The 13,550-nt window shown below is 38.4% G+C and overlaps 2 protein-coding genes across 3 annotated transcripts in view; one reads left to right on the forward strand and one right to left on the reverse strand.

The window, feature by feature from the left end:
- Nucleotides 1-2,756, reverse strand: part of cep97 (centrosomal protein 97) — a 54,475-nt gene extending 51,719 nt beyond the window's left edge. For both annotated transcript variants that reach the window (XM_043701110.1, XM_043701109.1), the window contains exon 1: nt 2,640-2,756. In XM_043701110.1, the coding sequence (XP_043557045.1) occupies nt 2,640-2,682 (43 nt within the window). In that variant the 5' untranslated portion in view covers nt 2,683-2,756. The remainder of the gene's footprint in view (nt 1-2,639) is intronic.
- Nucleotides 2,757-2,849: 93 nt separating this feature from the next.
- On the forward strand, nt 2,850-12,336 carry rpl24 (ribosomal protein L24). The gene is made up of 6 exons (XM_043701111.1): nt 2,850-2,935; nt 3,063-3,138; nt 7,986-8,096; nt 9,599-9,735; nt 10,148-10,211; nt 12,211-12,336. The coding sequence occupies exons 1-6, from the start codon at nt 2,931-2,933 to the stop codon at nt 12,289-12,291; spliced, it is 474 nt and encodes a 157-aa protein (XP_043557046.1). The 5' UTR covers nt 2,850-2,930; the 3' UTR covers nt 12,292-12,336.
- Nucleotides 12,337-13,550: the final 1,214 nt, after the last annotated feature.

Below are 13,550 nucleotides of genomic sequence, written 5' to 3' on the forward strand. Positions count from 1 at the left end.
CTCTCCGCCCCCACCCCACTCTGGCCTATCACCCTCACCTTGACCTCCCTTCACCTATCGCAATTCCAACGCCCCTCCCCCAAGTCCTTCCTCCCTACCTTTTATCTTAGCCTGTTGGACACACTTTCCTCATTCCTGAAGAAGGGCTTATGCCTGAACCGTCGATTCTCTTGTTCCTTGGATGCTGCCTGACCTGCTGCGCTTTTCCAGCAACACATTTTCAGCTCTGATCTCCAGCATCTGCAGTCCTCACTTTCTCCTCTGGATTCTTGTTATCTCATTTCTGAAGGCTTCCCATTTTCCAGCTGTCCCTTTACCTGCGAACATCGGCCCCCAATCAGCTTTTGAAAGTTCTTGCCTAATACCGTCAAAATTGGCCTTTCTCCAGTTTAGAACTTCAACTTTTAGATCTGGTCTATCCTTTTCCATCACTATTTTAAATCTAACAGAATTACGGTCGCTGGCCCTAAAGTGCTCGCCCACTGACACCTCAGCCACCTGCACTGCCTTATTTCCCAAGAGTAGGTCAAGTTTTGCACCTTCTCTAGTAGGTACATCCACATACTGAATCAGAAAATTGTCTCGTACACACTTCAGAAATTCCTCTCCATCTAAACCCTTAACACTATGACAGTCCCAGTCAATGTTTGGAAAGTTAAAATCCCCTACCATAACCACCCTATTATTCTTACAGATAGCTGAGATCTCCTTACAAATTAGTTTCTCAATTTCCCTCTGATTATTAGGAGTTCTATAATACAATCCCAATATGGTGATCATCCCTTTCTTCTTTCTCAGTTCCACCCAAATAACTTCCCTGGATGTATTTCCAGGAATATCCTCCCTTAATACAGCTGTAATGCTATCCCTTGTCAAAAACACCACTTCCCCTCCTCCCTTTCTATCCTTCCTGTAGCAATTGTATCCTGAAACATCCCTGAGCCATGTTTCTGTAATTGCTATGATATCCCAGTCCATTGTTCCTAACCATACCCTGAGTTCATCTGCCTTCCCTGTTAGGCCCCTTGCATTGAAATAAATGCAGTTTATTTTATTAGTCCTACCTTGTCCCTGCCTGCCCTAACTGTTTGACTCACTTCTGTTCTCAACTGTACCAGTCTCAGATTGATCTCTTTCCTCACCAGATCCCACCTCCACCTTACTAGTTTAAATCCTCCCGAGCAGCTCTAGTAAATCTCACTGTCAGTATATTAGTCTCATCTCAGCCTCAACTCCACTGCCCATAACCCTTCAACCTATTGCTAACTAATAATCTGTATAAGTACTCCTTAAAATTTACTCCATGTCCCAGCATCTCCTGCACATTGGAGTATTGAACTCCTCAAACTCATGACCTGTAGAGAGAAGTAATTTCACCTCATCTGTTTTAAATCTGCTACTCCTCATCCTAAAACCATGACCTCTCATTCTAGATTGCCACACATGAAGAAACATCATTTTTATGTATACTGTGTCAATCTCCTTTAGCATCTTACATATCTCAACTAGATCTCCTCATTCTTCTAAACTCCAGTTGAGGTATTACATTTCAGAAATAAAAATAAGGAAATAGATTCTTATTTTCCAAGTAAAATACAAATCTAAATGGAGCAAAGGAGTAAAATCATTTGGGTGTAGAAATAAAGAGAGTGAAAAAGATTAGGATGGTCATTAAAACTAGGTAATTAAAGTGCTTTTTGTAAAGAATTAAAAGAAAACATTACGCTAACCATCTATCAAAAAATTTTATAAAATCACAGCTGAAGGACATGAAAATCTAGTACATTATAAAAATAACAGCAAAGCAGTAGAGATAATGCAAAATGGTTTAGGAGGCTGTTACCAGAAATAGAGAGCTATACTTCTGAAAAGAGGAGGCTGAGGGATGATCGAATAGAGGTCTTTACAATTAAAGGTTTTGACAAAGTGAACACACATTTCCACTTGCAGGGATCTTAAAAAAATACAGCCCGCGTCAAACGCACGACTAATCAAGAATCAGACAAATTAGCAGAAAAAAATATTTATCCAGAATGTCTGAGAATGTGGAAGACACTTCCACAAGGGTGACTGAAACGAATGGCCACGATCGATGCATATCTATATGCAGACCACCATTCGTTCTAGATGAAAACCAGATAAATTTTAAAAAAGGTGTGAGGGATCTTCTGACAGATTTAGATGAGAATGGATGGGGAAAGGCTGCAGGGGAGTAGAACAGTATCCGTTAGTTGGGCCAAACAGTAAGTTTCTATTTTGCGTGTTCTATCCAAATTAAAATTACTGGGCAATAAATATAAAACGAAACAAAACAAAAACAATAGAATCGCGCGTCACTGGGGAAAAAAGAGGATTATAAAAAGTAAGAACGTTTTGGGGCAGGAATTCTGTACACTAGTCATTTGCGGGAATGGTATCTACAAGGCACTCCTCCCTGACAGTGATCAGGGAACTGCACAACAACAACCTCCATCCAGACTGCAGCAGCGACAGTACCTCCCACCTCCCCCCTTACCCAGCAGCGGAATGTGGCGTGAGGGGGAACAAAGGAAACATAACAGCAACGACATGAAACAGCAAGGTGTCAGTGCAATCAGGCGGTTCGAATACGATGCTCGGAGTCACAAACAAGCACCTACTTTTATCAGTTTTAAGCATCATGTCAGCATCCTCAGCCGCCATCACACAACAACTTCCCGCGTGCTTAACGCCAAGCAACCGCTCCGCTCACTGATTGGCTCCTGTCAGGGCTCGATAACACGCCACCTTTCTTTTTCGAAAAACAATCAATTCGTTTAAATTGTTTCCTCCAAACATATCCGTTTTAATTTTCCAGCCGCGATTTGCTTTACGATATTTCTTCCCCCGCCGGAAACGTAAAGACCGTACCCACAATCCTCCTTTTCCCTCGCGCCATTTTAACTGTCGACATGAAGTGAGTGTTATCGTTAATTTAATCCGCTTCCATCCGCTGTTTTTGCCCTAAAAGTCATTCTATCCGTGGTTAAAATATGTTGCTACTTTATGAAAGCCACCGTGTGATTGGTTATTTGTTTCCGCAGGGTCGAACTGTGCAGTTTTAGTGGGTATAAAATATACCCGGGTCACGGGAAGCGCTATGCCAGGATTGATGGGAAGGTAAGCCCAAGGAAAGTTCTAAAGCAGTGCAATGCTGCTCTAACTCCGTCTTCAGTATGTGGGTTCGCACTGATCGCGTAGGGTACTGTGTGTTAACTTATTGCCCATGTGCAATAACATCGCGTATCTTGCGATTCGTTTTGTCGAAATGTGAATGAACAAGGCCAGCATCCTCTTTGTAGGTGTCTTGTTAGGAATCTGTACAACTCGATCTTGCCAAGCCTTGGCACTTGTTTCTTTTCAATATTAACATTCGGCCTAAATCCTTATTTTTGAATCATTTCGGGTTAAGCCTATTTTTGTACTGATGTAATCCAATTTTATGCAGTGGTGAATCATCAGACTTTCTTAAAGTGAAGTTTTGGAGTAGTTTTCAGTTTCTAAATTAATGAATGTGGTAATTATTTAAACCACTTCATACTTTTTTTTAAAAAATGAAGTTCTCTGATTTGGTAATGTTATGTTGGGTGTGTTTTGACACTAGTTCTGTCATGCCCTGGTGATGGTTGAAACCTTCATGAAATTAAGGTGCAAAACTTAATTTAGTCATGTTAATGTTTTATTTTTGCCAAATAGTGGACATAAGATCCTCAAATAACCTAGTCACAAATGGTTGCCTGAAAATATCTTTCTAAGAATAGTTAAATGTTGCTGACTTATTCTGTTAAGACCTTTGCTGTGTTGGATGGAGATTCTGTTTGTATTGATAGTGGGAGTTATCTTACGTGCAAAGGATCTTGTAACTTGCCAATTAACAACCAGTATAGTAGTATAAAGCTCTGCTAGAGTGAAAACAGAAATTGCTAGTGAAACTCAACCGGTCTGTCATTATCTGGGGGGAGAAAACCAGAGTTTAGATTTCAAGTCTGGTGACTTGATCAAAGCTGGACTTAAAGTATTAACTCTCCTTTCTTCTGATAGATGTTGCCAGCAATGTTGCATTTCAAGCGATTTTGTTTTTTTTCCTGACCTCCAGTATCTGTGTTTCTTTGTTTTATTTTAGTGAAAATGCTAGACTAGAAGACATGATTTGGAGATGCTGGTGTTGGACTGGGTGTATAAAGTTAAAAATCACACAACACCAGGTTATAGTCCAACAGGTCTAATTGGAAGCACTCACTTTCGGAGCACCACTCCTTCAGGTGGTTGTGAAAGCTAGTGCTTCCAATTAAACCTGTTGCACTATAACCTGGTGTTGTGTGATATTTAACTTTAGAGTAGAAGACTTACTCTTTCACTACATCAAAATGTTTCAGGCAATTCTGCAACCACAGTCACTGGTGTAATGCATGAACTTTGACACCAATTTTTCACAAAGCAAACTTTCACAAAACAATTTGATAATGATTGGATTCTGTGTGTTAGCTGAGATATAGTTATGACCCAGAATACAAGATGTTCAAAATAATGCCATAGGATATTTTGTGTCCATGGTGGGGCCTTGGTTTGATAGACTAAGAACACCATATATTTGTGGCACCTTTTAAATGTATTATAGCACCTTCCAGATGCATCATAAAAAGTATAGCTATGTTAAATGTCACTTTGGCATATACTGAAAGCTGAGGCAAAGGTAGGTATTAAGAAGTGTCTTTGAAGGAGAAAGGTGAATAAATTGGTTGGAGATGCTTTGTGAATTAATTCAGGAACGTTCAGCCACTGCAGTTGAATGAAAATTTGAGGTACTTGATCAGAATTCTATTATAAGACCTAGGAATGGAAGTAAGGCCATTCAGCCCATCGAGTCCACGCCGCCATTTAATCATGTCTGATGGGCATTTCAACTCCACTTACCTGCACTCTCCCCATAGCCCTTAATTCTTTGCGAGATCAAGAATTTGTCAATCTCTGCCTTGAAGACATTTCACGTTCCGGACTCCACAGCGCTCCGTGGCAGTAAATTCCGCAGGCCCACCACTCCAGTTGAACTAATATCTCATCTCATTTCTGTTCTAATTTGACTCCCTCTAATTCTAAGGCTGTGCCAATGGGTCTTGGTCTCCCCAACTAACCAAAACAACTTCCCAGTGTCCTAAGCCATGCATTATCTTGTAAATTTCTACTAGATCTCACCTCAACTTTCTGAACTCTAATGAATACAATCGCAGGGTCCTGAGCTGTTAATCATATGTGAGGCCTAGTGTTCCAGGTACCATCCGTGTGAATCTTTGGTGGATGCACTCCAGTGTCAGTATGTCCTTTCTGAGGTGTGGGACCCAAAATTGGATACCGTATTCTAAATGGGGCCTAACTAGAGCTTTATAAAGTCTCAGAAGCACATCGTTACTTTTATATTCCAACCTTCTTGAAATAAGCATTACATTTGTTTTCTTAATCATAGACTCAACCTGCAAGTTAACCTTTAGAGAATCCTGCCCTAGCACTCCCAGATCCCTTCGTACTTTGGCTTTATGAATTTTCTCACCATTTAGTAAATAGTCCATGCCTATATTCTTTTTTTTCCAAAGTGCAAGATCTTGCGTTTTGGATTTCATCAGCCATTTCCTGGACCACTCTCCTAAACTGTATAAATCTTTCTGCAGTCTCACCTCCTCAGTACGATCTGCCTGTCCACTTCGTATCATCGGCGAACTTTGCCAGAATGCCCCTAGTCTCTTCGTCCAGATCATTAATATATAAAGTGAACACCTGCGGCCCCAACACTGAACCCTGTGGGACATCACTTGTCACTGACTGCCATTCTGAAAAAGAACCTTTTATCCCAACTCTCTGCCTTTTGTCAAGACAGCCGATCGTCAATCCATGCCAGTAGCTCACCTCGAACATTATGGGCCCTCGCCTTACTCAGCAGCCTCCTGAGAGGCAACTTATCAAAGGCCTTTTGGAAATCTAGATAGATAACATCCACTGGGTTTCCCTGGACTAAGCTACCTGTTACCTCTTCAAACAATTCTCATAGATTTGTCAGGCACAACCTCCCTTTATCAAATCCATGCTGACTTGTTTTAATCTGAGCCTGCACTTCCAAGAATTTAGAAATTTCATCCTTAACAATGGATTTTAAAGTTTTACCATTGTAACAAGGTTTTTTTTTGTAGTATTCGAAGTAATTGTAGAGGTATGGAAGGAGTTGAATACAAAAGTGAGCATTTTACAACTAGAGTTGTTTAACCAGGCAATCAAGCGCAGAGATGATGGGCAAATGGTGTTTTGAGACTTTGCAATGTTTTGAATGGTCAGGTTCATGGAGTATAGAATCTCATCTGAAAGGTGAAACAGTATCGGTCTTGACTTCTGTGTTCAGGTCTTTGAGGTAGGACTTCAATTCATAACTTGCTGACTCGTGAGAATGTAACATGTTCTCTAATAGCTGACATTTCATCTCTGTTCTGCGCTGTTAGCGTGGACAATTGGTCACAGCATCCAGGCTCGAAAGTGAAATATTTTCAGTGATGCCAGGCATAGAAACATAAAATATTAACCAGGAAGACCATTTGGCTTTTCAACCATATTTCTTCTTTCAGTATGATCACAGCTGATCATCCAGCTCAGTAGTCTGTTCCCACTTTCTTCCCATACCTTTTGATTCCCTTTAGCCATAAGAATTATATCTAACATTGTCTTGAAAACATTAATGTTTTGGCCTCAACTGCTTTCTGTGCCAGAGAAGTTGGCAGGCTCTCAATTTTTAGGTGAAGAAACTTCCACAAATATTTGTCAAAGTTCTCTAGCTTCAATATCCTCTTCCCAGTAAATACTGCTATTATATCTTTTATGATACACTCTAGCATTTTCCCTGCTGCTGATGCCAGGTCAACTGATCTGTAATTCCCAATGTTCTCTCTAGCCTTTTTTATTAAAACATTGTGATTATGCTTGTTACATCAATAGATGGGAACTGTTCCAGATCTTGGAAGATGACCACCAAGATGACGACTATAATGCATCCACTATTTCCAGGGCCACTTCCTTAAATATTGAGATGTTGATTATAGGAATCTGGGGATTTATCAGCCTTTAATGCCCTAACTATCCCCAACATAATTTCCCTACTAATACTGATTTTCTTTAATTCCTTCAGTTCACTGCACCCTCTGTTCCCTGTTTGTTGCACATTGTTCATCTTCTCTGTGAAGACAGCATCAAAAGATGTGTTTAACTGGTTGACCATCTCTTTGCTCCCCATTATGACTTTTTTACTGATTGTAAGACATCTGTCTTAAGTAAGCTTTTTCTTGTCGCATTTGTCAAGCTTCTATAACGAGTTTATGTTCCCACAAGCTTGCTTTCATACACTATTTTCCTACTTCTAATTGATCCTTTTGTCATCCTGTGCTTAAATCTACATTGCTGCAAATCCTTGGATCTGTTGCTTATTCTGGCCAATTAATATGCCTCTTTCTTCGATGTAATACTGCCCCTAATTTCCCTTGGGTCAGCCACGCCCCCCACCACCTTTGACATTTTATTTTTGTCAAACAAAAATGATTATTTGTTACTGTAAATTTTTGCTATTCCCTGTCCACCATTCCCAAATTACTATAGCCAGACATTATTATTCATTGAAATGGTGGAGAGGTTTGTTGCTTGTGTATCAGTATCTGGTGAGAAAGAAAGTTATGAGCTGTAATTGTGATTTTCAGGCTCTTGCATAGAATGGACTGCATGGACTTGTAAAACTGACCATGGCAAAAGTTATGGATTTGAAGGACAAAGATTGATTAACAATTTTTTAATTTAAGGCTCTAGTATACTGTCCCAAATAATTTGTGTTACATCACAATGCGTTTTAAGATTTACAAGTTATTTGAACTTCTCTTATTAGAAAAGGCTAATAGCACTATTGCTGATCCTTGAGGTATATAATGTGGTACTTTTTTTTGTAGGTTTTCCAGTTTCTGAATTCAAAATGCGAGTCAGCATTCCTGTCCAAGAGAAACCCTCGACAGATCAACTGGACTGTCTTGTACAGGCGCAAGCACAAAAAGGGGCAATCTGTAAGTGAGAATTCTACATTTTTGTATTAACAAGGAGAGAAGTTTGTGTATGTAAAATAGTGGGTTGTCGGTTTATCAGCAGTGTTATACTTGTTATAGGTATTATTCTGCTGGGTGGGTGGGACTGTTACTTTAAAGCAACAGGAGGGGAGGAAGACCTAGTGGTATTGTTGCTGGACTGTTAATCCAGAAACCCAGGTAATGTTCTGGGATGCTGGGTTTGAATCCCATCATGGCAGGTGGTGGAATTTGAATTCCAAATTTCCAGTTATTGGAAAAGCCCATCTGGTTCACTAATGTCCTTTTTGAAAGGAAACTGTTGTCCTTACCAGTTCTGGCCTACATGTGACTCCAGGCCCACAGCAATATCGTGGATTCTTAACTGCCCTCTGGGCAATTAGGGATGGGCAATAAATGCTGGTCTAGCCAATGATCCCTTCATCCTTGAATGAATTTTTAAAAAGGATGTTCTCAGAAGTGCACTTGGGTCATTGAGTTTTGTTATTTTTTGTCAGAGCTTAGAAATTAGAATATATTCATCAGCTTTTAATCTTCAACTGACAGAACATGTATTTCCAAACATTTTTGCCATTTAAAAAAAAAACACCTAATTATGTTGACAATTTTTAGATTTATTCTGTAACAGTATTTTCTCCAGATGTATTTGGATAATAATTGAAACTGTTTCATATTGATGGCTTTTTTGGTTGTGGCATAGTTTGTAAGGACTTAGCATGATTATTTCTATAATCCAGTAGTTGATAATGCTCTATAAATGTGTATATATAATGAATGTCTCCTGATAAGCATTTCAAATCAATTACATGTATTTGGTGTGCGTTGATTGCGGAGAGAAGTTTTTTTTTCTGGTCTTGCGTGAGACGTTATGATAAAAACATCGTAGCCTGATAATTTTCATTCCCAAATTAGAATTTGTGAATATCTCTGAAGTGGGTTGATATGTAAAGTCCTTTCTAAATGTTAGAAATTACTTCCGTTTGGCTCTCAAGTTCCTTCTGTCTATCTTGCCATTTCTTAAAACATTTCCAAAAAAAGAGACGCTGACAAAATCAAATTAACAAATGTAATCCAAAGCGGTTAGAATTTCCCACATCTGCTATTGCCTTGCTGATATTTTCCCAAGAATAAGAGAATCAGCAGCCTTATGTAACATACTTTTGAACTGACTTCTTGCCATGGTTTTTTTTAAAGCAGCATTCACCCATCAAATTATTTCCTCAAATAGTACTTCTTTCATGTAGTTTTTATTCTTCTGCATGTGCATCTCACAATTGTTTTAGGTGGGTGCTTGGAATAATCCTTAAACGATGGCATTTTAGGGCCTGGAATATGATTATCTAATACCTTGACTAAAATGTTGTGGTCTCAGAAATGCACAATTATAGTAACTTAAAACAAAATTTGGTTGTTTAGCAATTTGAAATCATGAAATAAGAAGCACAAACCTTTTTTCAAAAAAGTCGTCACTCTTTTATTACCAGGAAGAAATTCAGAAAAAGCGCTCCCGTCGTGCCGTGAAGTTCCAACGAGCTATTACTGGTGCCTCTCTTGCTGAGATTATGGCTAAGAGGAATCAGAAACCTGAGGTTCGCAAGGCTCAACGTGAACAGGCAATCAGGTGGGAATTGAGTATGGTTGAAAAATAAAGTTGTTCTGTTATAAAATACTGTAGATGCTGTAACTCTGGAATGTGAATGAAATGTTGGAAAAACCCTCAGGCCAGGCAGCTTCTGTGACCAGAAACAAAGTTAATGTTTCTGTTCAGTGCCTTTCAGCAGAATGGTTCTTTTTTTTTGGTTTTTGTATTAAAGTTTTCTGTTGTAAGTTACTGGTTACATGCACTATAGTACAATACTTTGAGATTTTTACAGCTTATATTCGTGTATTTTTCTTAATTTATATCCAGTTGGTTTGCCATAGTATTACAACATACTGTTGTTTTTAATTATATTTGTTTTGTGTGGGACCCTGAATTCTTTCCATGCTAATAGCAGGGGCAAAGTTACTAACCTTTTTTTTTTAATCCACAGGGCTGCCAAAGAGGCTAAGAAGGCCAAAGCTGCAACAAAGAAAGTCAGTGCAGCTACAGCTAAGGTAATGAAACAGATGCAACTCTTTAAATAAGTGCTTTGGTTCTTGGAAGTTCATTATATTTCAAAGATATTCAACCAAGTGGCAATAAATATGGATTTTCTACATTGTGATGCCCGTAAAATATTAGATTAAGTTGACTCTGATGTCTTGGCCTTTTTCCAGTATGAACGATCATATCCACCAATTTTAAATTTAGAGCAATTAGTGATTAGGTGGTGGCATTCATATCTGCTAATACTGCAGTTACATTTATAAACAACTGTTATGTTTATTATGAAAGTCTAAGTAGAATCCCTACAGTGCAGAATAGGCCATTTGGCCATTACGTCTGCACTAATCCTCGAGTATCCAACCCAGACCCACAAATAAAAATTGTAAACATTTTAAGGTTGAAATTTTTTATCCTCCCATTCATTCAAACTGTGAGCATTGTGACAATTGTCAAAATGTTTGGTGTCCTTTTTATATATGGATTACAAATCCTGGAAATTAAACATGTTGACTTAATGCCACTGAGAGGAAAGTGACAGAAGTAATAGGTAAATGGGAGTAGTGCAGTTGTCGCTGTATTTAAATTTTCAAAAAGCTATCAACTCATTATTGCTGAGTAGATTAAGCTTTGTAATAAAACGTTATTGCTATATACAAAGTTGCATTGAAATGACACTTGCTCAATACTATCCATGACAAAGCAGCCAACATTGTGCATCACCCAGAAAATGCATTGCATTAGCTTTTGAAAGTTAAACTGACAACTGAAATAAAACGAATGGTCAGAGGTTATGTATTGTTAATTGTTGAGATGTAATGTTAGGTGAGGATTGCTTCTTCCAGGTTTAACTGAATTTCACTTCTGGAATCAGAAGTACAATTGCAGAGTTTTCAGTTGATTCCAAAATGTGTTAATACAATTAGGGCAAAATATAGAAATGTGTATGTATATAAAAGCATGCATATACTTTAGAAAACTAACTTCAATGTACATACAAAGCATTTTAGAGTCTAAAGGTTTACAGCAGGGAAAGGGACCCTTTGATCCAACTTGTCCTGCTGACCAGATATCCAGGAGGCATAACCTCAGTAGTGTAGATTTAGAAGTGACTTGAGAAAGAACATGTTCACCCAAAGGGTTGTGGATCTGGAATTCCCTGCACAGTGAAGCAGTTGAGACCGCTTCCTTGAATGTTTTTAAGGAAAAGATCCTTTTTGTTTTTTTGAACAGCCAAAGAATTGGGGTTATGGTGAACTGGAGGTTAGGTTGAGCTGAGTCCGTGAAAAGATTAACCATAATCTTATTGAATGACAGAGCAGGCACAGAGGGTCAGATGGCATATTCCTCCTGTATCTTAAATTCTTATGATGCAACCAAGTGAAATCATAAAAGAGCACTTAAGCTTGTTTCTAAATGAGTAAAATTGAAAAGCAGAAAAGGCTAGGTTAAGCTTGTAAATGCTACTTAAATCAAACATGGTGTACCATAAATGCTTTTGGTCTCTATATTGTAAACAAAAAATGTAAAAGCACTGGTTAAGGTGCAGAGAAAATTTACAACAATTAAACGCGGCTTGGAATTTATCCCCATCTGGAAAGAACATTTTTGTCTGTGAGAAGGAGAAGGCTAAGTATACTTGACATTATTAAAGGTTTCAATAAGTAGACAAACTTCTCACTTAGTGAGAGACCAGGGTTAAAGCGAAAATCACTAACATTTCAAATAGGAGAATCTGGAAATGCTTTTCTAATAGTGGCTAGAATGTGTAACTGCCGTAAGTAGTGGTTGAAGTAAAACAGCCTGGATTCATTTAAAGAAGGGCTACATGGAGAGAGGATAAAGAATTCAGTTAGATGAAGGATAGAAGAAGTGGCTTGCATGCAGGATAGATTCAGGATAGATTATTTGCAGCCAAATGACCAGTGTCTGTGCTGCAAAGTTTTTTATAATTTTGTAAATGGTGTAGATTTTAACATTGCATAATTTTCACTGTTTTTATATTTCTAGGCTACTCAAAAGACAGCACCCAAACAGAAGTTTGCTAAGCCAGTGAAGTCTCAGGCACCACGTGTTGGTGGAAAACGCTAATTACCTAATTGTATCTGTAAAATAAACCTGAATACAGTTCACTGATTTCTATGTCTCATCAATTCATATAAAATTAAGCTTTAGAGGTAAATAGTAGGAACTGTATGAATATCTTTACATGAGGTTTTATTGCATTGGACTTGTCTTGCAGCAGACTTGAATGTATTGCAAAGGGTACTTCCACTGGAAATCATTCATAGAAATCTGAGTCCAGCAGTCTTTGTTTTGATTCTCACCAACGTAATTCTGATCAAGACTGGGGATTAAAGAAGAAATCTTGCTGTTCTGCATGTCTCAGCTCAACATCAACATTCTTCAAACTTCCAGACATTGTGTTTGTTTTGGCAGGTTGAGGAACTTAGTGAGCGTGATCACAAGACAAGAGAGTGCTCATGTAGGATTTTGATGATTAAATTATTCTTAAAGGTTGTGAATCTTTGTGGAATCCTTTATTTCACAGCATTGTGAAAGTTCCCATCGATGAATACTTTTAAGGATAAGTTAAGCAGATTTTTAGTTTGTCAGGGAAATGGAAATGATGAGCCATTTTTTAGGTAATTAGCCTGCAGCTAGTAAATCCATTTCTGATTGGTTTCATATGGCTTATCCTTGGTACGGGTGAACAGGCCAAACCTGAAGACTTGAATCTTCCATTAGGACTGGTAAAGCTACCTGTGTGTTGATAGTTTTTAAAAAGTAGAAAGACAAAAGTCTCATTCCTAACTGTTTCCTTCAAAGTCTTTAAATGGTGCATCCCAAATCCATGTTCATCTGTCCTGTTTTCTACTGCCTTGAAACTTCTTCAGACCCTGCCACATCATTGGAATAGCCTTTCATCAGTTATAAATTACTGGCTGAATGTAGCCTTAGTGCATCATCCATTCCAGTCCTTTTGTAATCCTGGGGTGTTGGACATCTGAAACAAAAACGGAAATTGCTGGAGAAAGTCTGCAGGTCTCGAGTGAAAACACCGTTAATGTTTCAAATCCAGTGACTTCAATAACTGTTCATGTGGATTTATTGAACTTCATGAAATATCAAATCTGTAGCCACTGTATCATAAACCTGTCAAACACAACTCCTTTTCGTAAAACCACGTTGGCTCTGCCTAATCAAGTTGGGTTTCAGCTATTTGAGCTATTGAACCTGCTTAACCATTCAAAAAGTTAATGGATGGTTGTCGTCATTTAGCAGCCTAATGACTGCCTTGTCTATCCTAATATGATTTGGGAATTATGTCATAGATCATGATTTTCTAT

This window comes from Chiloscyllium plagiosum, chromosome 12 (assembly GCF_004010195.1).
Source record: "Chiloscyllium plagiosum isolate BGI_BamShark_2017 chromosome 12, ASM401019v2, whole genome shotgun sequence".
In the NCBI taxonomy this organism is placed as follows: domain Eukaryota; kingdom Metazoa; phylum Chordata; class Chondrichthyes; order Orectolobiformes; family Hemiscylliidae; genus Chiloscyllium; species Chiloscyllium plagiosum.